Source organism: Perca fluviatilis, chromosome 21 (genome assembly GCF_010015445.1).
Source record: "Perca fluviatilis chromosome 21, GENO_Pfluv_1.0, whole genome shotgun sequence".
NCBI classification, from domain to species: Eukaryota; Metazoa; Chordata; class Actinopteri; order Perciformes; family Percidae; genus Perca; species Perca fluviatilis.
The window spans coordinates 15219893-15246434 of NC_053132.1; the positions used below are offsets into that span (position 1 = coordinate 15219893).

The following is a 26542-nucleotide window of genomic DNA, read 5'->3' on the forward strand; positions in this document are numbered from 1 at the left end:
CTATACTCATGATTAATTGGCAATTCGGTGATCAGGCCTACATCGTTCATGGTTCACAGGATCATGTAGGCGTTTGAATTGTATATGGAAAATAAAGAGTCCATTATGCTATTTTAATGTGTCTGTGTAATTGAGTCCTTGGGTTATAGTGGTGGCAGGGGTGAAAGTTCGCCCCAGTCTGGGAATAGAAGTCCAGTGTTTCCTGACTTTTCCACAACCCATTGAACTCAACAAAGGACTCAATGTGGGTTTGAAAAAAAGAGAGGATGTGAGAGACAAAATTATAAATGACTCTCATCATTTGTTACCCTTAGAAAAGTAGAAATATTTATGAAATCAAGTGATGTGTTATTCCTTGTATCATGTCTTTCCATGACATAGACCTATAGCATTGTCATACATTATTTATCTGTTAAGATTTTGAAGAAGTAAACACAATTATAGCCTACTTTAATAGGTCATAATTCATTGTGCCACAATGTCACAGAATGAGTCTCATTAGTATAATTTTAACGGTATAAACTCGATATCTTTTCATAGTTGATGTCATTATTATGCCAAAGCAGAGAAGAAAAGATGCAGCATGTCAATGAGTGAGGCAGGTGCATTTGCACAGAGCCTCATGAATAGCCGCTTCCCATTAACCATGCACGGCTCTGAAGCGCGCATAAATAATAGCTGGCACTGCTCATAAAAAAGCGCACCTTGGGGCCTCCCACCTCTCTCCCCTCCATTTCTTTCTTGTTTTCCCTTCTCTTTGTATCTCTCACGGGAATTTACGCTTTTATTTGTTATTTTTTTTCTTACATGGCAGCAGCATTGAGTCTAGAAGACAACTTATTTGTAAGTAGCAGAATAATAAGAACCACATTTCCTAGCAGCGTGTTTTAGATGATTTGACAGAATTCCTTTTCATGACACATCTGAGACTGTGCTCTGTTCTCGTGTCCTGTCTGTCCCGCATTTGTAATCCTGCGCCTTTGCAGAACGAATCCGCTGGACTGGAGCCTTCCTATTGAGACGCAAGAAGCATAGACACAAGCCTGCATCTGAGCGCACAACACCAGCTTCTATCATCAAAACAAACAACACAGAAACGTATGTAAAAAAAAATTTTATAAACACTTTTACATCCGGGGGTTACAAATCGTGGAGGATTTTGCCGAAAAGTTGCATGTGCAGGAATCCTAGTACTCGACCTGGAAAGAAGGTATGGGATACCCGGGCAGAGCAGTGAGCGGATGGAAAGGATGGACGCTCATGGTTTGGGTCGCCGCTGTCAGCTTGGTTTTGGCAGACGGACGGAGAGTGAGACCGCCCAGATGCCCCGTTGGATGTACCTGCACCAAAGACAATGCCCTGTGTGAGAATGTCCGATCCGTGCCTCACACCTTCCCATCCGACGTCGTTTCACTGTAAGTGGTCCTGCATCTGAATAGACTCTTGTTTGTATTGTTCATATTGTGAATTGTCAGGAAATCTTATGGGAATACTCTGTCTCTGCCTTTCAGTGCACACCGATCTTATCTTTATTATACTTTCAGATAAACTCCCCTTTCGTTATGTTTTCCATCTATTCAGATCTTTTGTCAAGTCTGGATTTAATGAAATTATTGAAGGAAGCTTTGTTCACACGCCGGCCCTGCAACTGCTGTGAGTATCTTTCTGTCTGTCTGCTTGTCTGTCTGTCTGTCTGTCTGCCCATTTTCAGTGTTTTATCAAATAATGAGGCATGGCACTCCCCAGAGGACGTCTATAGAGGCTGATATGCAGATTTAAAGGGGGATTCTCTGTAATGGTGTCAGGATTATGCAATAGACCACATGGCTACCAACACTAACAGGAGGGGCTGGGGAGAGATGAGCTATGTGTGTGTTTGCTGGGATGATATATAAAGAGACAGAGATAAACAATGAACATGTTTCCTTTTTTTTTTTTTTCAAAGAGCACTTTGAAAAAAGAGGGAAACAGTAAAATCATAATTACAAACATGACTGTGGACTTTATCTTGCCATTTCTTCGACATATGACATCCATTATTATACATCTTGATAGGACTAGAGTCTATTGGGCAATTTGTTATTGCAAATCCACAAATTAACAGCAAGGTCAGGCTTAACTGTGCTCTCTAATCACACTTGTTTCACTGTATTGCACATAACAGCACGCTGTCACCAAGCATTATTTCGTCTCAGCAAAACATTTTTCTTGGCGTCAGTACTTCCATATGTTCAGATGATACTTAATCAGTTTGGATGTGCATGAAGGCTTGTGACCAGAAGGAGAGTTAATTTAGCTGGGGAAAACGAATGAGTGGCATTGTCCCCTCTGTCATTATTCACTGCCAAGATGACCTGGAGTATCTTAACCTCCATTAGAGTGCTGCTTAGTCAATGGGGCTTCCTTATGGCCAACATTGTGGGGGTAAAATGTCCCTGCCACTGCTTGGCTGAGCCTGCAGTCACGAGATAGACACAAAAAGTTTCATGACAAAATTATATTTCCAGCATTTTGACATCTTGGAATTATAAGGTTTTCCTGAATAGCCAAACTCTTCCACCGGATTTACAGTGATTTGAAGTAAAAGCCTATAATGTATTCAATAAAATATAATGAGATGCAGTGAGGCACAATATATTCCTGTTGGACACTATTCCTACATTACTGGTTTAAAGGGTGTCTCAGAAAGATGTGGGAGGAGGCATCCATTCTTCTCTTTCATTAATTTCATGAAAAACGTGTAGGAGTGATCTGCCATTTCTCTTTGATTTTTTTCATTCATTCTTTAACCACATACTGTGGGCAGCAATGCTGAATGAGTCTGTGGTCTGTTACAGTAACTCTATCCTACCCTCTGTTTTGGACTTAAGAGTTAGTGATTTTGGTAATAGGCAATCATAAATCACAACTTATATCCCAATACTAATAATTGAGTTTCAAGATACACAGCCAGGAGAGGACAGCACCCACAAATTTCCTCCCAGATGACCGTTGACGTTTTCATGTTCAACCCAGTTCACCTTTGAGTTATGAAATATTAAAAATATAGGGATTTAGGAGTGCTGTGAGGACTATAATAAAAACTATGATTGCGACTAAAGTTTTTTTCTTCCTTTTTTCTTCACAGATTGTTCACAGCGAATTCATTTGACCTAATTGATGAGGATGCGTTCCTGGGTTTACCACATCTTGAATATCTGTAAGTATTTATATCAAATTCATAAATGGTTAATATAAAGTATACATTTGTGTGGTGAAACATCATAAAGTACACAAACTGTTCCCCCAGTTGCATACTTTCGGTATTGTACTAATAGGAAGTGACTGGCACACACCAATGAACATCAATCAAACACACTTCCATTTTCCAATTTGAAACATTAACTGCAGTAACCAGCAACAAAAATGTCCTAAATATTTTATATTTGGTTTTAGCTGTTTAGCGTTGAGAAATGCAGAAGTGTCCATCAACACTTCACTCTAAAATCGAGCAATATTGGCATGCTGCCATTTTAAAGACCCCACGCAGGGGTTTTCACTTATGTTGCCTGATTAGGGGAGGACAGCTTACATCTTTATGATTCTTGTTAGTACATAAACTTTGCTTACCTCATGCAATGCTGAGCCTAGTTGAAAACACAAGCTTGGTTGTGTAGGGGATTTTAAAGTATAATTCATATTATTAATATGTAATTAGGACAGAGCTCAGGTTTTCGAGACAACCCTTCAGTAACTGCTCTCAACCCTCAACACTGCCAAGGGAGAAGACATGCAAGAAAGTTCAAGGATTTCCGTTTTTAGTGTCACAATATATTTGATGTTTTTGTGGGATTACTTACATAGTGTTAATCCTAATCTATCAAAATGCTAATGAAAAATTCTTGTCATTCACAGATTTATTGAAAATAACAAAATCGGATCGATATCCCCATATGCCTTTCGGGGCCTGAAAGCGCTGATACATCTGTAAGTATTTTGGTTCTGTGGAAGCCATGTTGGAAAATGTTATCTTTTTTTCTTCCTTCTTTCTTCCTTTACTTCCTTCATCCCGTATTCCTGTACGAGGGGGCTTGCCTTACTGTATCTTTTCCTCCTTCCTTACTTCTCCAGATTTTATAAATCATTACGTTATCTTTACCCCAAATCATTAACAAGTCCATTCTCTCTTGTCACTGTCTGAAATGCAAAGGTAGGCAGAAGTGCTGCTGCCAGTGGGGATGTACATGGTTACTGGCTGAAGGCTCAGCTGGATCAGGTTGCTGAAGGGCAGATCTGGATGTCACATTGCCTCAGTGGACCAACAGAGTTGTCCTTCACACATTTTTGGCATAAAAAGATGAATCATTCTGTGGCTTTAACCGTCATATAGCTTCACTAATGGGATCAGGAGTGTCAGCAGTGCCGCTGTAGACTGCTTTGGGGTCTATTGTGAGTGTGATGAAGTAATGCATACTGTATCTGTATTTATAGTATTTAAGAAAGATAGAATCCCTTGTTAATATGTTGTTGTTAACAACATCTTAATACAGGAAACAGGCAAACAACAGTTTGTATCAGTGTTTTGTAAACACTATTCTATATCACTGAACTGCAATGCTTGCCAAAACTAAAGATAGGTGAGAGCATGAGTGACCTGTATGTCAGGACTAAATATAACTGTACTGTAACCTTACACCGTGTGACCTATAATCTGTCTCTAAAGTCTCTCTCACATTTCAAGTTTATGCATTGCTGTGCAGCCAAACATTTGCATACTTGTGTTCCTCATCATTTATAACTTATATGGAATGTACTGTAGAGGAAAGAACTCAGATATGAGAGGTTTATCAGCATTTATTCATGCATGCTTTCGGTAAGAGAACATATAACTCTGATGCTAAGACAAAGAAGCATGATTAAAACTGCAAATATCGGTGTTAGTTACAACATTAGTGGCTCTCTCAGCAAGAGCAAAAGTAAAAAGGTAACACATTAATAGCCATTTCCCACCATTTATGCTTTACAAAAAGCGTGACTTCACACATTGAAATTCAAGCAAACACTTCCATACGAGGCCTGTCAAGGGTCTGCATTCATTATGCCTTGTGCACTGATAGATATTAATGATTAGTGACCTGTCTGATAGAAGCTGTCTGAGAGCATGCACTGTAATAATCCACATCACGGGAAATGTTGCCTTGACAACTGTTGCAGCAGACGTCACATTAATGAGTGTATAGTCAAAGTCAACACAAGAGAAAATCTCATCCCACCAGTGCTCTGAGAGAGAAAGTAGAGACTAGATTCAGACCAAGAATGATTTGAAACTTACAACTGACATTCTGACCTTATTATACAATTTATTCTGCAACTCTGGTATTAAAGTTCTATACCAGGACTTGTTATGCCCTTAGTTAAGTGTAGTGTTAAAGGCATAGTTCAAACTTTTAGGAAATACTTTTATTTGTTGCCAAAAGTTACTGTAGATGAGAATATCGACACCACTGTCATGTTTGTCACTGTCATGTTATGTTCACTAAGAAGCTACAGACAGGAAATGGTTAGCTTAGCATAAAGACTGGAAACATGAGGGAAACAGCTAGGGGAAAGTTTACTAGTTATATCTATCTATATATCTATATCTAATTTGTTTATTCTGTACAAAAATATGACAAGTTGCAGTTTAAAGGAGGGTTATGCAGTGACTTCCTGGAGGATTGATGTCACCGTGAGGTTGCCAAACAACCAGCTGTGACTCCAGCAGGTCACTGCTCCAGTCCGGCACATAACCCCATGTAAAACCACAACTTGTCATTTTCACACTTTGGTTTTTGTACAACTTAAACAAAAGATATATAACTTGTTAATGTGTGAGCTTCAGAGGTGCTGGTCGGTAGCTTTATCTACAGATGCAAACTGTGATTTACTGTTAAAAACTGTCTATGACTCAGAAAGTCTTGCAACCACATGGATAGAGTGCTCTGTTCCTGTTTCATAAATTTGTTTTAGAGTAAAGTAAACAAAAGGAATGACAAATAAATGCATTATGAGAGGTTATTTTAAATGTTTCACAGTTAATACATTATTAAAGGGCGCAGGCTGGGGTCCTGCTGGAATCCTGTCCATCCTGCTCCATCCCCATCTGTTTGGAGAGTGCATTCTTGCACAAACTCAAAGCAAAATGGCCTCTCTCTGGAGAACCAACTCTCAAATAAATAATGCAGTGTTCATGAATTACGCTGACATTTCATTTGATTCACATCTCTTTCTGGTTTGGAGTTCAGTCTTTTGCTCACAAATGAAATGTGTCCATAGGGTGCCAGCTTTTGATGGTTGGTTTTAACTGGCTGATATCATCCAGTTGACAGCCTTGGGGAAGGAAATTCCCCTCTATTTTACCACTTAGCCTTTGTGACAACTAACTCTATGTCCCATTAATATTGTCAGGGCATTGCAATTCCGACTTTCGTTGCTTGATTCATTTCTTTTTAATTAGTTTATTCTACTCTTGCTCAAGTCAATCTGGCTAACAGAACGAATGAAAAGCATATAATACAGTGTAATGTCTATTATGTCTAGAGAGACGGTCTACCTCTAACTCAATCACCATGTGTTTTATTTTTTCTCTTTGTTGATTAGGAGTCTGGCTTACAACAACCTTGAGACATTGCCCAAAGATGTCTTCAAGGGAATGGATGCTTTGACCAAAGTGTGAGTTCAGTCTGTCTTACACACAGGGTGCTTTGTTGAGACATTTAGTAATCAGTTAATCTATTTTCTAATGTATTGATTTACTCTTCATTCATTTCTGTCGATTTACTGTATGTTCGTAAGGTTAAAGTTAATATAGAACTAACTCTAAGTTGATTTGTAAAAGAGAATGTTTTTTTGATTGTTATTTATCCTGACAAGTAGGATAGAACTCAAATGTAATATTATTTTTTGGTAGGGGTGGTAAAGGATTAATGGCAGATGTTCCTGTCTTCTTCCTCCCTCTTTTCCTAATCTGTGGGATTTAATACAGTAATAGCATGAGGTCATAGGGCTAAAAAGGAAAAGAGAGGAAATCCCACACTAAACGGAGAATGTAAAAGACAGAAGCCGGGGAAAAAAAGAGGCCACAGTGAGGCGGAAAAGATGTAACAAGAAACAGAGTAAAGAAATAAGACTGTAGAAGAAGCTATTCTGCTGCAATGGGAAAAGGTAAAGATGTGAAGGAGAGAAGAGGAAAGCTTGGGTTTGTATGCCAGAATGTCAGAGTAAATGGTAAACAAGTCAATTACAGAGAAAAGAATTGGATCCTCGCTTTTTTTCACATGGCCACAATCAGCTTGAATAATGCAGGCTACAGTGTGTGTTTGGATTCAATACCCACATCCAAGGTCAACAGCAATTCAGACTGAGAGTGGGCGACGAGCCGAGGCTACTCAGGAGATAGGACACTTGTTGCTGTGGCTTTCCTGGCTCGAAGCCAAAGTGCAGCCAAGGAGATGAGAGACAGACAGGGGATTGAAAATAAAATACTTAAAATATCTTGTTATTGTCTTAACAAGCCTGTTAACCGATATCCCATGCAATTTGTACATACGTGTAGGGATCTACGTGGCAACAACCTAATATGTGACTGCAAGCTTAAGTGGTTGGTGGAATGGATGCACCACACTAATGCCACCCTGGACCAGATCTACTGCAGCGGTCCACCCATTTACCAGGGGAAGAAGATCAATGACCTGCTGCCACACTCTTTCGACTGCATCACAGCAGGTATCATCTTCCTGTATCTGCCCCCTGTCATAGAAGCATTAAACTAACATTAGCTTTCTGTTACCAGTTAACTGCTTCGCCCTTTTCACTCTCGTTTCCTGTTCTTATCAATAATGCTAATGGGGCTGAGAATAAAGCTGAAATGTCATTGCTGTCTTCTTCCTGTTTATGGAAGAAGCATCAATATGAATGGATTTTTTTAAAGGTCCCATATTATGCTCACTTTCAGCTTCATATTGTATTTGGGATTTCTACTAGAAAGTGTTTACATCTCTGTCTGGAACGCTCCATTTTAGCGCCTGTCTCTGTAAGACCCCCTCCCGAATGCTCTGATTGGTCAGTATATCCGGGTTTTCCACATCTGAGCTTTCTGAGTCTCTGCACCATCATTGCAGCTGGGGAATAACTATAACGGAACTGTAGCGGCACTTTAAAAAGCTATATATAGTATAGTTGTGACATCACAACCGTACGGAAGTCCTGACGGCTCATTTAAAGGCACAGTTTCTGAATATGGGCTGTGTGCATTTATCTGCTGATTGAGCGTTTTGATACATTCACAGTATTTTTACGGTACCTAGACCTGCTTTATAATAAATTTAAAAAAAAGAAGACATTGAAATCTCACTTTCATATGGGACCTTTAAAGATAAAGGATTGAACTCAGTGTCACGTTATATCTACAGAGTTTGCCTCCTATCAGTCGCTGAAGTTTGAGTCGATTTCGGTGGGGGCCTTCACCTTTGACGAGGATCAGTATGTTGTGTTTGCACAACCGTTTGCTGGGACGTGCAGCTTCCTGGAATGGGATCACGTCGAGATGACCTTCAGGACTTACGACACCATTGAAAGTAAGTCCATAAACAAGTGAAGAGCAGTATCGATGTTATGGGGCAATCCCATGTAAATGTTTCTGCCTCGAATGGCTATGTATTATTGTTAATGGGGGACATAATAATCTAGTATTAATGGTTATCTGTCCAGTATTGATAATGTGTCTTCTCTTTTCTTATCCAGGCACCTCCACTGTGGTCTGCAAGCCCATGGTGATTGACAACCACCTTTTTGTCATCGTGGCCCAGTTGTTCGGAGGCTCACACATTTACAAACGTGACCCCTCTGCCAACAAGTTCATCAAGATCCAGGACATAGACATCCTGAAGATTCGCAAACCTAACGACATCGAGACATTCATGATCGACGGAGAGTCTTTCTTTGTCATCGCTGACAGCTCCAAGGTCGGCTACTTTTTGCTTTTCCACTATTCAAAAGTACTTGATTTTATGGTATGTGATTGCATGACATTGTGCAGGTGTTTCTGTTATTGTGTCCAGCCCCTGTTTGGGTACTGCTCCTCTAAGCTGCTACTCCTCCCACCGTGTCAGCCATTCCTTCCCCCTGGTGTCCTTCTCTGCAGCATGTCGGTCTGCGTCTGCTCATGCTGATTACCCTGGCGTTGCCAAATGTTAGCATATGCGCTCACATATGTTTGGGGACACTCAGGCGCACGCACGCACGCATGCACGCACACACGCACACACGCACACACGCACACACACACTTTGGCTCCATACTCATACTAAGCACAAGTCTATGTTACAGTAAGTTTTGAATAACTTGATCTGACATTTTGTACACGTTACTCTCATAGGCCGGCTCCACAACAGTGTACAAATGGAACGGCAATGGCTTCTACTCCCACCAGTCACTCCACCCGTGGTTCCGAGACACGGATGTAGAATATTTGGAGATCTCCAACAAACCCCACCTGATCTTGTCCAGCAGCTCACAGAGGCCCGTTGTCTACCAGTGGAACAGGAGCCAGAAACAGTTTGACCGCAGGACCGACATACCAGAGATGGAGGACGTCTTCTCTGTCAAACACTTCCGGGTCAAAGGTGAGAGCTGTAGCTTGAATAGCAGTGTATGTACACACAGGGTTTATTTTGGCACTAAGTAAAAAGACATTGCATACTCTTAAGCAATTTCTAACCATAAAGTATCACAGTATCAGCTTGTGTGAGTTACTCTGTCGTTGGAGCAGGATACTGCATAATACAGTACTCTACTCATGCCATTATTCAGTTTATATTGCTAAGCTTAAGATAGTCTGGCGTGTGTCATATGATTTGCAGTGGACTTTGATTGAGGGTCAATATTTCCTTTGATGCGGTTAATTCAATAAAAACATTCACGTCACACTTTTAGCTGTGATTTATTACACTTTAGTTTGTCATTCCTCATAGGCATTTATTTTAAAGGTGGTAACAGGCAGTGTCATTGTCCACTGCCATTAAACCTGCCCATAAATCATTACTGTATAATATTCTTTGTATTTTTTTTCTCTCTGAAGGGACAGCTCATCTATTAGTGACTCTGCTGAGTAGCTATAGATAACAAGTGTAGAAGAAAAGGTTTTTCAGGTCCGATTCTGTGGCTGGTTCAGATGAGTTCTTTTTTTTTTTACTGCAAAGCGGGGACAGAAGTTCAAACGATGCTGCAGAATTCTCTCTGAACATAATCAGTTTCTGCCTGGCCAGGGTTTTATACAAGTTTACAGAACACAACAGAATAAACAAAAGCTGAGAAGACATTCAACTCACAAGTCTGTTTGAGTAGATTTGCATAGACTCAATGCTGTCTGCTCCATGTCAAAATGTCATACAGAACAGCAGGAACTTATCGGTGAACAGGAAAGAGACTATTAGGATGAGACTAAAAACTGTAAGATAATTAGTTTTCTTCTACACAAGCTATACATTCTTTTGAAATGACATTCTTTTGTGAGTTTTTCTGATTTAGTAGCTGAATGTGTAAACTCAACAGTCCCGTGAATTTTTTTCAAAGGTGAGCTGTTTATATGCTTGACAAGATTCATCGGGGACTCCAAGGTGATGCGCTGGGACGGTGCCATGTTTAAGGAGGTCCAGACATTTCCTTCCCGTGGCTCCATGGTGTTCCAGCCTGTCTCCATCGGCAACTGGCAGTATGCCATCTTGGGCAGCGATTATTCATTGACGCAGGTCTACCAATGGGACACCGAGAGGGGCCAGTTTGTCCCATCTCAGGAGCTGAATATCCAGGCGCCTCGAGCATTTTCTATGGTTTCCATTGACGACCGGGTGTTCCTGCTCGCATCCAGCTTCAAGGGAAAAACTCAGATCTATGAGCACCTTATGATCGATTTGAGTAATTAAAACCCATCGTCTTATTTGGGACAAATTATGTTCACTACCATTTGAATGCTTTCTTCTGTGATTGTGTTGAACATGTCAGTCCCATTAGAATTCACCAGCAAGTCCCAATTTTAAACAAAAGGACGTTTCAAGCTGAAGCTCAAAAAAATATTTCAAATACAGTTCAGACTCTTTAAGTTGAGATTAAGTGGTTGACATTTGTTATGATCAATGAGTTTATGTTAAGACCTCTGACACCATTTCCATTATATTGAAAATATATTCTACACAGTGTTTGGCAACCTGCTGCAACTACTTTATTTTGATAATCTCCTTGTATTTTCATCTGTTTGGAAATGCCTTATTCTCCATTTGATTAACCTAATTCCACCCAGAGTGCGAACTGACTATCGTTCAGGAAAAAGAAAGCTATAAAATCAGTGCTTTTGTATTTTAATCACCCCTACAGGTGTACTTGCAGTTTTTAGACATACAATATATGTCTCTGCAATTCAACTCTATACAATTTTATTTCTATTATAGGAATTTGATAGGAAAGATATAGGAATTTGGTAGTGCTTGTGACCATGCAATAATAGGAAAACATTCTTGAAAAAAATGAAAAAACTATGGACACATGAGACATTTTTTCTTAATTTAAGTCTTCTTTATTTAACAAAGCATTTCAGCAAAATTCACATCAGAGTAAAATGTCATAAGAGATTATTCAGAATGGAAAGGTTACTTAGATATGTGGACGTTGTATTCAAGCAATGTGTCATCTAACTCCTATGTGACAATGCCTGGGTTGTTAGATACCCTGTAGATCTAACATATGTACAAGAATCTTTTTTTAAATTGGAATCTAACCCAAGTTTAATGATAAGTTAACAGCAGCACCACTGTAGTTGGAAATGTCAGGTGTATTTTGTTACTATAAGACCTGACTTGAAAATAATACAAGGCAAGCTTCCAACCAAATGCGGGTAAAATTTGGGCTAATTGTTGAGGATTATGTACATTCTTCCAGTGCAATTTGGCAGCTAGTCAACCTATCAGTCTTTTTTTCACTGTGAGAAACTGAGAAAAACACCTTTTCTGTCCTGTCTACTCTATGACCATCAGTTAAGCAAGACTGCATGCACGATACAGACACTCATAGTGTTGAATCCTGATGAATGACTCGCTAGAAGCGTCCCACTGTGTCACCTAGCCGCCCTCCCTCTTTCACTGCACTCTTGCCCCTTTTCTCCCTCATTGACAAAACCATTGTTGTCTTTACTCCGCAACTAAAAAGCCAACCGCTGTGCAGCACCTGGTACCTGTGCTTTCACACGGTCCTCTTATTCTGACACAAACGAAACTGAATTCTGATAACAATTACTGACTTCACTGATTTGCCAAATATATTGTTTACGTTTTTACAATACTGTGTAAAGTAATTTATATGATATTGCTTTTGTATGTAGAGGGGACCACACTCAATGTTTGATTTTCCATAGATATAGAATTTAGTCTAGATAAGGATCACCTCCTTAAATGCTGTGTACCATGCTACTTTTGCAAAACAGTGTAGGCTTAGGCTACTTGTGTCAGTCTAATCTAGTTAGGTAAGGATAGAGGATAATAGCTATTCCTTTGTCATCTTGCTTATTGTATTTTATGTACAGTGGTAATAAAATACTAAAATGTTAAATCAGAGATGCAGTTCTTTTATTGTTGTTGTTGATTCACCACAGTATACGTTATGTTTTATTCCTCTTTCAATTTGTGATTCTTGATAGCTAATATTTACAGTTCAGTGCACTGACATCCAGTCTTGCCCTAAAAACAAGTGCTGTCAGTCAGCCAGTGTGTTGTGAGCACCCCACTGTGGTGGTAAATAGAAAAGGTTTAACTGTGGCCTTATAGTGAATCAGCAAAAACATCAGTTACTTTCAGCAGATACACTGATGCCCCAAGCAAACTCCAGCTCCAACATACATGAAAGTTTTTTTTTTTTTTTTTTTTTTTTTAGGCCTATAGCTCATAATTATGACTCACATTTATGATTTTTAGTCAAATGACCTACAAATTCATTATTTTACATTAAAAGTCACCTACACATTATGAGCCACACAGCTTTAATAGGCTACGTATTGTACTAACGTAGCCTACATGCATGTTTTTCATAAAGACGTGTGTAAGATGAGTTTTGGTTGGTTCAAATCTCCACTGCCTCCCTCTGCTATGGGCGTAAACGTTAGGTAATCTCATAGTTGTCCAGCAGAGTTGTTGGTTTGGGTTAGGTTCAGTTCTGCCCCCCTGTGGGTAAAGTAACCTTAGTATCCTGCCACCAAGGTTAGTCATTAACCTTATCTTCTCACTCACTCAGGGCATCGAAGAAGGCGGACAGCATTCTGTCCGAGGCATGCTGCCGCCCAGCCGTCACATCTTACCATGGGCGACTGTAACCACAGTACACACGAGCGGGCTTTGTCCATAGAGGACGGCGTTAGTGTAGTGTTTCACAAAGTTGACAGCCATGATGACACAAACAGCGGCGACGAGAGTGGCGATGATGAACGGACAGCAGCGACGATTCACTTGCAAAGTAACTGCCATGATGTGTCCTGTGATTACGATGGTGATGCTGAGGGAGCGAGAGGAAGCGACAATTCTCTGGAAGGCAGCGAGAAGACAACACTATGCCCGCCGGCGTTTTGCGTCAGAAGAAGGCTGGCATCCCGAGACGGAAGCGCACTTGAAGGTAGAAGAGAGCACGCACTTAGCTGGTTTTGTCTGACGGTCATCTAAGTGTTACGTGTCTCCATCTTCCCACCACACGTTAGTGACTTTAGTTTCTGATGGGAAGAAAATGCAGAAATACAGTGTTAAGCAGCCAGCTGAGAACCAATGGCTTCCTGCGTAGCCTTTACGTTATACAACCGTGTAACGTCATGTATAATCAGGGCTGATATCACGTGGCGGCTAATAGCCAATATTAGCAGGGTTATAGTTGAGGGAAAGCTCAGTCACTTCATACATTTTTTCTTTAACTATTTCTTTTTCTTTAGGGATGACACGAATTACGTAATTTCATCATATGCTTTACGTCACAGTAGTCTGCCTCAATATAATGTGAGTTATATACAAGATATAATTTTTATTATGGTCGTTTATTATTTCAGAATAAACGGACAACGAATACCCTTAATTTACGTGCTATGCCTAATAATAACTATAATATGATGCACATTTGCTGTAAGCCACCCTAACATTTGCATCATCCTTAAGACGCATTTTTATTCTCTGGCTTTCAATTGTGTTTCAACTTGTTTCTATGTAAATCTTCTTATAGGCTATTTCCACTACATCTAGGTATATATGCACATCTATGTGTGTTTTATGTTGGTTTACATGTGTTTTTTGTCTTTGTGAAGCACTTTGGTGCAAGCTTCATTGCTTTTAAAGTGCTATATAAATGAAATAAACTTGAAACTTAAGAGATGACTGTGCACTTATACAGTACTATTGCAACCATACGGCTTTTACCATATCACACTTGAAAAGAAAAATACCTTGTTTCCCATCCCTATGGAGACAATGGTGATCTGAATATATTTAGCTCACACTCTAGTTTCATAAGTAAGTGCCTATCAACAAAAAAGGTGTTATAGTATAGCAGGTTTTTTTTCCTGTGTAACTTGAAATGAGGAAGAGCGATGATTTGGCTTTCTTTGGAAGTTTACAAGGAAGTGAGAAATGCACCCAGTGCCCCTGGATGTCCATTTCCCTTTGTGTAGCTTTTGTAGGACTACCTGGTGATAAATCACACACATCTTACATCTGAGTAAGGTATAAGTATTCTCACGCCAAAATATAGTATTTTAGACAGTAATTATTTGGACAGTAAGTCATTATATTGTTTACAGACGTTCAGTGAAGTGATCATATATTATGATATAATGTATTACAAAATTCTATTAATTTCAAGCTACTTGTAATAAAAAAAATGAATGTTATACTAATGCAGTAAGCACTGTAATAATCTTCCTGCCTGTGTCTACTAGGATAATAATATAATAATAATAATAATAATAATAATAATAATAATAATAATAATAATAGTGGAACTAAGAATAAAAAAAATACATGTCTTTGGTGCAAAGTTAAGAAATCAAATACCGTATATATGATAATAAAACCGTAAGTAGCCTAAACATTGTGGACAAATACAAAGAAAGATGTCTGAGTGACCTCAGGTTGGAATGTTATCTCCATAAGCATATCAGTTTATTGTTCCACAGGCAGGGTTTGCAAACACTACACCGCTGTCTTTTGCAGATCTTTTGTCTGTGTTTTTTTTTTTCTCAACTGAATTTTGTACCCAGGCCACATGGAGTTCAATAACATATTTTCAACTTCACTGCTCCATCGTGCCATTACTGTATCAACATAAGCACAACATAATAAGCAATATTTTTTTAAATGAAATGTGGAACAGTGATACCCATTTAGGCCCCCTTTCTCTCTCCCTCTCCCCTCATACATATCTGCTCCCCCACCTTAACTCCCTGTTCTTTGACTCGCTCCTTTTTTTTTCTAATTTTTTCAGACTCAGAGAAACCAAACAGATGTCCAGGTCTTGGTTTGTTCTATGCTTTCCTGTCCACAGTTTTCTTCTCCACCATTGCACTCTTGGTGAAAACCATCGAGGGGGTCCACGCCATTGAGATCAGCGCCATACGCTGCTTCTTCCAGATGCTCTTTACTATGCCCTTACTCATCTACCACAAGTAAGCAAACATTTAGATTCCCACGGTTAGACAATAAAACGTTAATCCCAGGTGTAAGATTTACACTTGCATTTACTCCCAAACAGTCTTTATTTCAAACCACCAATTTATATGTTGGGATTAGTTTAGGTGCTTAAGCTCAGCAGCGAGGTAATGCATATATCTGCCAGCAATTTTCTAGGGGGATTCCTGCATTTGTGTTCATGCCTCTTACATCATACAATCACTGCTCAACACATGAAGTTGTATGCTTTTAATATACTCACAAAACTAAATCTTATAAATGATCAACCTTTCTATTTATAAGTGTACTGATCAGTAAAAGAATATTGTAACTTATGTGGAGTGAAATGCAATACTTTAAATAAACCACTTAAAAAATGAAATACTGTGCAAGGTATGATTTTAAGTTGTAATATTGCATGTTTTAAAGATGGTGTCCAGTATTTCTTCCAGGCTCTTTTGCACCAGAGGTGATCTGAATATATTTTGCTCACACTCTAGTTTCATAAGTAAGTGCCGATCAACAAAAAAGGTGTTATAGTATAGTAGGTTTTTTTTCCTGTGTAACTTGAAATGAGGAAGAACGATGATTTGGCTTTCTTTGGAAGTTTACAAGGAAGTGAGAAATGCACCCAATGCCCCTGGATGTCCATTTCCCTTTGTGTACCTTTTGTAGGATTACCTGGTGATAAATGAAACATCTTGACTGAGAAAGGTATAAGTATTCTCACACCAAAAGATAGTATTTTAGACGGTTATTATTTGGACAGTAATTCATTATATTGTTTACAGACGTTCAGTGAAGTGATCATATATTATGATATAATGTATTACAAAATTCTATTGATTTCAAGCTACTTGTAATACAAAAAAATTATGTTATACTAATGCAGTGAGCACTGTAATAATCTTCCTGCCTGTGTCTACTAGGCATAATAGTGGAACTAAGAATAAAAAAATAGATGTCTTTGGCTTGATGCAAAGTTAAGAAAACAAATACCGTATATGATAATAAAACCACTAATCTTAGTAGTGTAAATATATATATATATATGTTGTATGTATGTTTAAAACAAGCCATGTGAAACTATTATGTCACAATGTATACAATAATGTGCCCTCCAGGAAACTAAATAAAAAAACACAAGTAATTGAAAGTTTATGACGGGAAAGAAGATAGAGTCTAACAATCATTAATTTTTCTCTCTGTCCATTTATTCCACTTGCTTATTATGAGTTGCTTCTTTGTATGGATGGATAGAAAACCAGTTCACTTTAGAATCACATTGTGACCCCAAGAACCAAAGATAAACTTAATTCCCAAAGAATGCCACTAGTACTTCTATTCATTCATTTACCTATTCATTCATCCATCCATCCATCCATCCATCCATACGCCGTCTACATAACCAACTCTCCTTCTTCAATCCGTTCGTCTGTCCATCCATCACTGTCATCTCCACATTACTTACCCATCTGTCTATCCAGCCATCCAGTCATTTGTCATCTCTCCGCTCACTAAAAATTCCAAAAATCTGTTTATTACTTCCTCTGTCGGTCAGTCTCATCATCCATCCATCCAGTCATTCATTCATCCATCATCTTCATATCTCTGTTCCTCCAGGACAGGTTTCCTTGGTCCCAGAGACAAACGCATATATTTGGTGCTTCGGGGTTTCATTGGCTCCAATGCCATGATCCTGCTCTTCTATGCTGTTCAGCAGATGCCGCTAGCTGACGCCACAGTCATCATGTTCAGGTAGGAGCTTAATTAATTGTGGATTTGTGGAATTTTTTTACTAATACTAAAAATAGATCCTATCTTCCCTGTCACCTTTTTCGTAAATCAGTCTCTCGTTCTTTCCTACTTTCCAACATTTTCCATACTCCTTACATGATTATCTCTCCCTCTCGTATCTCTCAGTAATTCATTCAAGATCTGGAATACCTCATCTCTCATCTTCCCTGTATGGTTTATTTATTTAAATGTACCCATACATGTATTACTTTTCCCACACGTACTCTCTCTCTTTCAGTAATCCAGTCTTTACCTCCCTGCTGGCCTGGATCTTCCTGAAGGAGAGATGTACAATCTGGGACTGTGTCTTCACTGTTTTTACCATCACTGGAGTCCTCCTCATCGCCCGACCGCCATTTCTCTTTGGCGACCATCGGCGTGGCATTGAGGGCAACTATGCTAACCACATTAAGGGGACTATTGCTGCCTTTGCAGGTGATACGATTAATAATGAACACCGTTTCATACAGCACTTGTATAGCAGTGATGTTTGTTTGACCATAATAAGTAGGTAGAATCATTCAGGAAGAAGTATGATGTTGGCAATTCTGTTCAGACTCCTTGCCCATCTGTCAGTCAGGATTACCATGGCAACTAGCTATGTCCCCTGCATCAGCACATCAGCTGAGAGGTACAGTCTTTTTAATTAATCATGGTTATACTCTGAGGGGTCTCCTCTCGGTCGTGGTGACATTTTCCAACTAGCAGGAATCGCTAGTTTAGTAACAAAGTCATGATCCTTCACCGGCTTCCAACCCGCAAACAACTATTTTCTTTTGCGCTTACCAAGTGTCTCAAAATGGGTCCCAAATGAAGATCGACCAATGATTTAGGAGCTTCACTTTGTTGCTAAATTTTCTTTTACTTCTACAGTCCTAAGTAACTTCTTTACAGCACACTGCAACTGATGATTAATCTCACAATCCTGCGTGAATAACCCGCCTTTCACACGCAATGCGCAAGTGCAACATTTCACAGAGAAAGGCTGTTATTTCGAATAGAGCGCCATCTTTGATCTCTTCAGCAGCTGCGCCACGGCAGAGTTCATTCCCCTGATTTTCCACGTTTTCTAAGTGCAACTAAGTTGAACTTTGGCCCCCAAAATAGGATAGAGAAAAATGGAGCAGTTCTTTTTATAATCTAAATTCCAAGTTGAGTGCTTGAGTAAATAAATCTCAGGCATGGCAGAACATTTCAAAGAAATAGGCAATCCAGGAGTAAAGAAACTCAAATGAACAAGTTTAAGTTAATTAATTCAAATATTTCAGGTATGGAGCCATGAAGCAGTGAATTTGAAAGCATATGTTATTTGTCCTTTAAGTTTAATATGTCTTTGTTATTGTTTTATTAATTTTAATTACTCTTCTAATGGCTGTATTCATTCAGTCTCTAATTTTTTTAATCATAGGAGCTATTGGGGCTGCTTTTACATTTGTTGTCCTTCGCAAGATGGGGAAGAGCGTCCATTACTACCTCTCTGTCTGGTACTATGCTGTCATCGGTTTCATCGAGTGCATCATCACAGTATCCGTCCTGGGGGAGTGGAAAATCCCATACTGTGGCCGTGATCGCTGGCTGCTGATGCTGATTGCTGTCCTGGGTATCGCAGGCCAGAGCTTCCTCACAAAGGCCCTCCAGATTGAGAAGGCTGGACCTGTGGCTCTGATGAGGACTATCGATGTGGTGCTGGCGTTCATCTTCCAATTCATTTTCCTCAACCGTGCACCGACCATGTGGAGCCTCGGAGGGGCGCTGTGCGTCGTGGCGAGCACTAGTGGAGTAGCACTCCAGAAGTGGTACAGCAGCTCTCGCAAGAGCTGAGAAGGAGAAGCAACATAGAATACTTTGGTATTACTATCTTTTTTTCCCCCTAACATATGTTCTTGATTCTGTAGTTTACTTGTTACTCTTGCGTAAACCTGTGAGAAGGTTTAACCTCATTAGAGAGTTAAAAATGTGTACAACATAAATGGGACTGAGGTTTAATTTCATCATAATAAAGCAGTTTTATGAAGGATATCCTCAGTCCCATTTTACGTTTGCTTTAACCTGAATACAATAGCCAAAGAGAGAGGTTTATTGCATTGGGACCATCCATACTGTGTTACATAACTTGACAATAATATGATACTGAAAAATAGTATACTCCATATTTCATTTTTATTGTGGTATGCACTAGGCACTATCGAATGAGTATCTGCAAAAATGCTCAATATATTTGTGGTGCTGACAATGCAGCTAGGATCACTCTGTCAATAAAAACAACGAAATGTAATGCAAAACAAATAAGCTGTATTAGCACTTAGATACATGTTTATTAGAAAAACTTCACAGATATTTGAGTCAACAAAAAAATATATAAAAGATGAACATAAAATCCCAAATTTGGTTACAATTTTAAACTCGAAACAGCTGTACAATTTACTCAGGGATCTCTTGCCGAGCTGCTTATGATGCCCAAATGTGAATTACACCTGAATCCAATCCATGAAGAATTTATTCCTTCGTGATTTTAGATTTTATTTTGCTTCTGTCATCCCTATCCCATCTAATATAGTTTATAAGATAATAAAATAATATCCAATATTATCCAATCCATAGTGACTCATTTCTTAACAATATCTTTGAAGTGCCTTAAGTAGGGACCTTTAACCTCCAGCTTCCCTTAGTGGAGCTGCTCAGTAACCTGCAACCTACACTCAGTAACCTGGCCAGCTCCCAGGTGTGATGTGAATATGAAGTAGGGTGCTTCTGGAAAAAAAGTCAACCCAATAACTAATGTTTTTTATTTTTCAAAGATAAGGCCTAACAGCATTTTTTATTTAACTGAAGGCTGCACACATTTCTTCATCTCAGGAGGAGTCAGCTCTTATCATATTGGCTAGCATTTCCTGTCATCTTAAAGCATTGAATTAGTGCTCTCAACAGTCTCAAAATATATTTTTATTCCACGATGCTCAAAGAGCGGTGTTGTTTGCACTTTGTCTTTGCTATAGAGTAGAAAAAAGTGACAGTAACCGACTGCCACTGTAATTCAACAAATAAAGTGAGCATCCAAACAGCTGCACACACGGGTTGCTAGATGATAACTTCCTCTTCCTAGAGAGGAAAGATGAGAGATGAAACTAAATCAAAACAGTGGAGGTTGTTCAATTTAAACATACCCTGCATCACTCAGTTGAATAGTCGCAACAGTCCCACTTTGTCACTAAACTAAAAAGCTGATGCTGAGGTTTTACACTTGAGCATCCTTGTTTTTGTGATTGCCTCGGTGAATCTGTGATTCTTGTGCAAGGTAGAGGATGTCTGTAGTCACCTCATGATCATCCATAAGTAGGTTAGATGTACCGTACCTGGCTGAGAAATAAGAAAACTAGTCTTAAGCTCTTGAGCTCATAATATAATATGTATTTTTAGAGCAAAAAGATATTGTGCTAAAAAGCAATATTGGGTCTTGTCCTTCCACTAAAAGGTTGTGGTACACAATACCACTGTGCCCAGCTGCATAGTCTAATGTGACTCTTCCTATGACCGTAATGTATGTTTGTTTTGTTAATTCTCTACTTTAAGAAGTCACACACAGATTCCAAGAGGAATATTTTATTTAAAGGTGCCGTAGGTAGGATTGTGAAGATCCAGGACTTAGCCAAAGAATTTGAACATCGACAATTTCTCAGTACCTCCCCCCCCTTTCTGCTAAAGCCCAAAACGGTCTCCTAAGCCCCTCCCCCCACGAGGGAGAATTAATTTGTGTGCCTGAGCAGTGATTGACATGCTGTTAGACACCCCCACTGGCCCTGATTGTTGAATCTGAACAGGGAGCTGTGGATTTTTGCAAATCGCCCTACAGGCTGTAGGTGGTTCCAGAGGAGCCAGATTATATTTTTAAATGACCTGCTTCATGTAGTTCTACTTGAACATAGGGTCAGTTTCCGCAAATATGACAGAAAGTTAGTTTTATAAGTCTTAACTACTGCACCTTTAAGTTAATTTAGCTTTACAATGGTCCTATAGGGGGTGGCACAGTGTGATATCTGAGACCTTTCCATGCTGGAGAAAGCAATCTCCTATTAGAGCTTATTTGATTTTTTATTCCCATTTAATTTGCTGTGGTTATTATGATTAGAACTGGTATGGTATTTAATTACCAATACCAGTTATTAATAAATAAATAAAAAATAAATAAAAAGCATTCATACAATTCTGATCCTACCCATTAGTTGTAAGGAGAATATAGTTAGATGATTAATGTGGGTTCAAGCCCTGGGAAATAATTCATCTTTCAACTGATGAACAGTAACATCAAAGTGTGAAATAGAATTAAAATCGGCCTATCACATGTGATCCCAGTATCATACTTTTTTTAAAGGCACTGTGACATTTTTTAATCTTTGTGCGTAGTACATTAGTAGTAGTACTCATGGTCACTTCAGGTGTTCAGAAGCTAATTTTACGATTTTTACCTCTCAGTATATTAGTTTGACTTAAATGCTGATAGTGTAAGCACAATGTGTTGTATTTCTCTCAAATGGTTAGATAAACATTTGTTTCAGGACCTATAAGCCTTACAGAAGAAGCAATTTTTAGGGTTTTTAAACTATGCTTTAATAGTATTTATTTTACTGTTTCTGTAATGTATTACATCGACATTCTGTAAGATGTATATATTTCTGCATAGTGTTTGATTATATTTAGTATACTATGATTTCATAATAAATTCTATATGAATTTATAACTCTTATTGCTTGTGGTCTTCTTTTTCATGCATCACTATATCTTTCAAACATGACTGAAACTTGTGGAACAGACCCAAACTGTGTAGAGGCATTGTCTGTACTTGCATCATTGTCCCAAAGCCCATGGCCTTACCCTAGCTCTGCTAAAGACTCGATATGTGACAATGGCACAAACCACTGAGTCAGGTAGCTGTTGACAGGGCTGCTCAGAATAGTCTCTGGCTGAGTGGATTGTAGTCATTGTGTGTACGCGTGCATGCAGGTTTCTTTGTCTCTTTGAACATTACACCTTTGTATATTTCCCCCTTTGTTTGTACACAGTTGTGAGGCATTGTGTATTCATGCAGAACGGCTGTGTTTCATTGTGTCCCAACATAACTTATATTTAGCAAAACAAAGGCTTGTACCTTACATAAAGGGCTAACAGCATGCAGACGGTGTCGTAAACCTTACCCTGGATCTAGGCTCGGTTGCAGGGTAATTCTTCAGCTGAGCGTTGAGCTAAGTGAAGTGTGAAGAGGCTGGACTAGAACAGAGTAGCTCTTTGTAGTAGGGGAGAATTAGGACTAACTTGATGCTAAAGATGTCTTGAAAAAAAAATTCTTCTGTGTTCTCAATTTCAACATCAATTTCTCTAAAGTGCAAAACGTATACAATATACCCATATCGATAAGGGTCATATAGGCTACAAATAACTTACTCCAAGGATTATAGTAGGATGTATTTTTTTGATTATATGTGTCGTAGGTAGTCGTAGTAGTGATGGTGCATCTGCTATGATCAATACTATTAATTATCAGTAATTTAATCATTGCACATGTAATGAACCTATACTGACAGCAGAGGGCAGGATCCACAAAAACAAGGAGTTTGCTCTTGAATGCAACTTCACCTGAAACTGTAATAGTAGTGTAATTATTATAACTTATAATTGTAGTGTAAGATATTGGTTTTTGTCAACTCAAACTCAAAAAACAAGATGTGTTTGTTCAGGTTTCAGAGTAATTTAAATTGTTCTTAACATTTTTTTTATATAAATAAAAGATTTTAAGAATAAAATTATAAAATTAAGAGAAGAAGAAATAGGAGACTGGAAGAACATGTAGGCCTACTCATAATATCAGGTAAGGTCAAAGGTGTGTGTACAAGATATCTGACAAGATTCTGTGTTATCAATACATCATATTTACTTTGCTTGTCAATAATGTATTTCTAATTAATGTGTGTGTGTTGTCTCTAACACACACACACACACACACACACACACACACACACACACACACACACACACACACACACACACACACACACACACACACACACACACACATGTAATCTGTATTTTTCAGATAGGCCTGTAGGGGTGTTATCTTTCATTATTTGCTGACATTGGACCATTTCTAAAACTTATAAAAAGGTAATCAGAGCAAGTTCTCCAGTCTCTCCCTTCCTTATCTACTCTTTTTTTCTTCAAAAGCAGTGCTTTTGGAATGTCTAAAGTTGTTTCAGACGTTGTAGTGTGGCTAAAATAAAGATATGCTGGGACATTAATAAAAACAACCACACCCTCCTCCCCTCTTTTTATCAGGGAGCTGGGGATTCCCAAAGGTTTGCACGCTCCTGGGTGGAGAGTTGTAGGAATGGAAGGGTTGCACATTCCTGACGGATGGCATAACACTTTCCATCAGTGGAGCGGGAGAGAATTGGAAAATAATCCCTCATTTTCCAAGTTTTAATAAATGCAGTTATAGACTGTAAAGTGGAAAAGGGCATCTCTCTTAAGCACGTGCTTTCGCTGTCTCGGGGGCGGGGCGGGGCGGCGGTGAGTCCAGCGGAACAACTGCACAACTGCAACTGCAATTGCATTCACTTATAATAATAATAATAATAATAATAATAATAATAATAATAATAATAATAATAACAAAGAAATCGTGCTACCAGGAAAGCAATGACACCACATGCAATGGATTTGCTGCGCGAAACCTGCCTTTGCCAAACAAATTTAACAAATTATTACAATTCGAACCTGTCCCATATAAATCTGGTTGTTTCGGCTGAGGTATGGCATCTGTTCTAGATGGGCAGATTATTGGCCAGAGCCACACCGTCCAAGCACGGCACCTGATTGAGGATGAAACGAGGTGTCTCCCATGTGGTGTAAACCTGCACTGGAAGCAGTTATTTTGTCATGTAGGTCTAGCCTTGTTATTATCCAATTTATTTATGTGATGGCTTAAACCAAATAGAGGCGGACATAACAGGTCGATAAAATATTGGACACATTAACTCTAAGGTGCCTATGTGGTGAAATGCTATAAAACACTTTTATTGAACGATGTATAGGACATGCTGCACGACTATATGGTGCGAAATTGTTACCAGACATTCCAATGTGGTGACACACACACACACACACACACACACACACACACACACACACACACACACACACACACACACACACACACACACACACACACACACACAGTTATTGTTCTCCTGTCCGCAGCTCAGCGGCTACTGGGAGAGAAGATGCTGCATTCACGTGCTGTTGGATATTTTACTATTAGGCTCATATATAATAGGGGTGGGAAGCACCAGAGGCCTCACGATACAATATCATTACGATACGTATATCACGATACGCTAATATTGCGATTTTAAACATATTGCAATCTTCTGCGATATATTGCAATTTATTACCTTTTTTCCAACTTCAATTTTTTTTCCCAATTTCAAAATATGTCCCCCAAAGAAAAATTTGTCAACATCTGTTTTATCTAAAAAGATAAAATTATATGTTTGTTCATCTCACTTCACTTTTATTGCTGCAAAATGGGATTGTCAAGCAGACAAACTGACCAACACATATATAATAATTAGGGTTGGGCATCGTTTGGATTTTTACGATTCTGATTCCAATTCCGATTCTTCCTTTCGATTCCGGTTCTTATTGATTCTCGATTCCGATTCTTTGAGGGGTGGAGTTGAAACGGGTCACATGCCTATTTTCAAAAATAAGAGGAAAGTTTTATTTTGATTCAATGGTGGTTTGCAGTTTTACAGCTTTTTCAATGCAAAATAAAGCCAGACTAGAGCTCTGCTTACTGTGCTGCACGGCTGCAACACAACAAGCGTCTGGCTGCTACGGAAACCAAAACTTGGGCATTTTAAATTTGGAACCTAAGATCAGATTTGAAACCAAATCCTCCAAACGATTCCAAACGATTCCAATAAAGAAACGATTCCGATGGAATCGTAATTTTTGAAACGATTCCGAGTAGGAATAGGTTCTCGATGCCCAATCCTAATAATAATAGATCGATACTTGCCATCTATGTATCGATCCAGTATTGCCAAGGAAAATATCGCGACACTATGCTGTATCAATTTTTTTCACTCACCCCTATATTAAACACTCATGACAGGAGCATGATTAAATACATTATATCTTGCATTTACTACACAAACAAACACTGACGTAACTGTGACTTACCCTACAGGTGACATGAGTGACATACCATCTGTGCATTGCATATCTACCTCCAAGTTCCCATCCAGTGCAGTGCACACAGCATATTATAAATGAAAGCAGCACTACCAACCAATTCTTCTCTGCTGGAATAACACTATCTGGTCTTAGAGTTTTTCTGATTGTGAGATAATTTGTGCTACTAAATTGAGCAATATGCACCACGTAACACAATATAAACTACAACAGGCTAATCAAGGTCTTAAATCTACAAGACAGGCACGAGATTAGGTAATAATGCAAGACACACCTTGGTAAATATTGTATGTTAGTGGTGCACATTCTGGAAACACATTAGCAAGTAATCAAATTATTTAAAAACAATTGATGAATCTAGGGCTTTAGGGGTCCCATTTTGTCAGGTTGGAGGGCAGTGTGTAAATGGTGTAACCTAACATTATACACTGTCCTCTGATTGTTACTGAGGACAGTGTATGAATTAATTGCTTTACTATTTTATAACATCACATACATCTTGTCCTATTTGCAAAGTTTTCCCAGCAGTTGGACTGACATGTTAGCTACAGGCTACCTGGAAGTATTACATCTATCAGATAGCCTATGTTTACATAACTATACTTTAATTCTAAAAAAAGAGCAAAAGTATTTAAACAAAATGTCCGTCCCATGAGTCCTAGACTCGGCAAAATAGTACTTGGGCCCGGGCCCATTTGACATAACCAAAAGATCTTTGAATCTTGATTTTTGAATTTGGAGTACAGTATTCCGAGGAGCACCTGAAGGCATCCTAGAAAGCGGTTTCCCACCGCAGC

The 26542-nt window shown here is 38.9% G+C and overlaps 2 protein-coding genes across 2 annotated transcripts; both read left to right on the forward strand.

Moving 5' to 3' along the window:
• The first annotated feature begins 728 nt into the window (after positions 1-728).
• Positions 729-12615, forward strand: lgi1b (leucine-rich, glioma inactivated 1b). Its single transcript, XM_039787775.1, has 11 exons — positions 729-843; positions 987-1415; positions 1582-1653; positions 3128-3199; positions 3895-3966; positions 6619-6690; positions 7574-7743; positions 8430-8594; positions 8761-8981; positions 9395-9641; positions 10591-12615. Exons 2-11 carry the CDS (start codon positions 1213-1215, stop codon positions 10938-10940), a joined length of 1644 nt encoding a protein of 547 aa, XP_039643709.1. The 5' UTR covers positions 729-843; positions 987-1212; the 3' UTR covers positions 10941-12615.
• A 545-nt stretch (positions 12616-13160) lies between these two features.
• Positions 13161-20087, forward strand: slc35g1 (solute carrier family 35 member G1). The gene is made up of 5 exons (XM_039787776.1): positions 13161-13668; positions 15517-15697; positions 17325-17459; positions 17737-17933; positions 18907-20087. The coding sequence occupies exons 1-5, from the start codon at positions 13359-13361 to the stop codon at positions 19317-19319; spliced, it is 1236 nt and encodes a 411-aa protein (XP_039643710.1). The 5' UTR covers positions 13161-13358; the 3' UTR covers positions 19320-20087.
• Positions 20088-26542: the final 6455 nt, after the last annotated feature.

What these genes read in the sequence shown, in the direction of transcription:
- lgi1b (XM_039787775.1), top strand. Translation starts at nt 1,213, where the DNA reads ATGGGATACCCGGGCAGAGCAGTGAGCGGATGGAAAGGATGGACGCTC. An exon ending in CCATCCGACGTCGTTTCACT is followed by an intron (nt 1,416 to 1,581) that starts GTAAGTGGTCCT and finishes CCATCTATTCAG; the next exon opens with ATCTTTTGTCAAGTCTGGAT. An exon ending in TTACCACATCTTGAATATCT is followed by an intron (nt 3,200 to 3,894) that starts GTAAGTATTTAT and finishes TGTCATTCACAG; the next exon opens with ATTTATTGAAAATAACAAAA.
- slc35g1 (XM_039787776.1), top strand. Translation starts at nt 13,359, where the DNA reads ATGGGCGACTGTAACCACAGTACACACGAGCGGGCTTTGTCCATAGAG. An exon ending in AGACGGAAGCGCACTTGAAG is followed by an intron (nt 13,669 to 15,516) that starts GTAGAAGAGAGC and finishes TAATTTTTTCAG; the next exon opens with ACTCAGAGAAACCAAACAGA. An exon ending in GCCACAGTCATCATGTTCAG is followed by an intron (nt 17,460 to 17,736) that starts GTAGGAGCTTAA and finishes TCTCTCTTTCAG; the next exon opens with TAATCCAGTCTTTACCTCCC.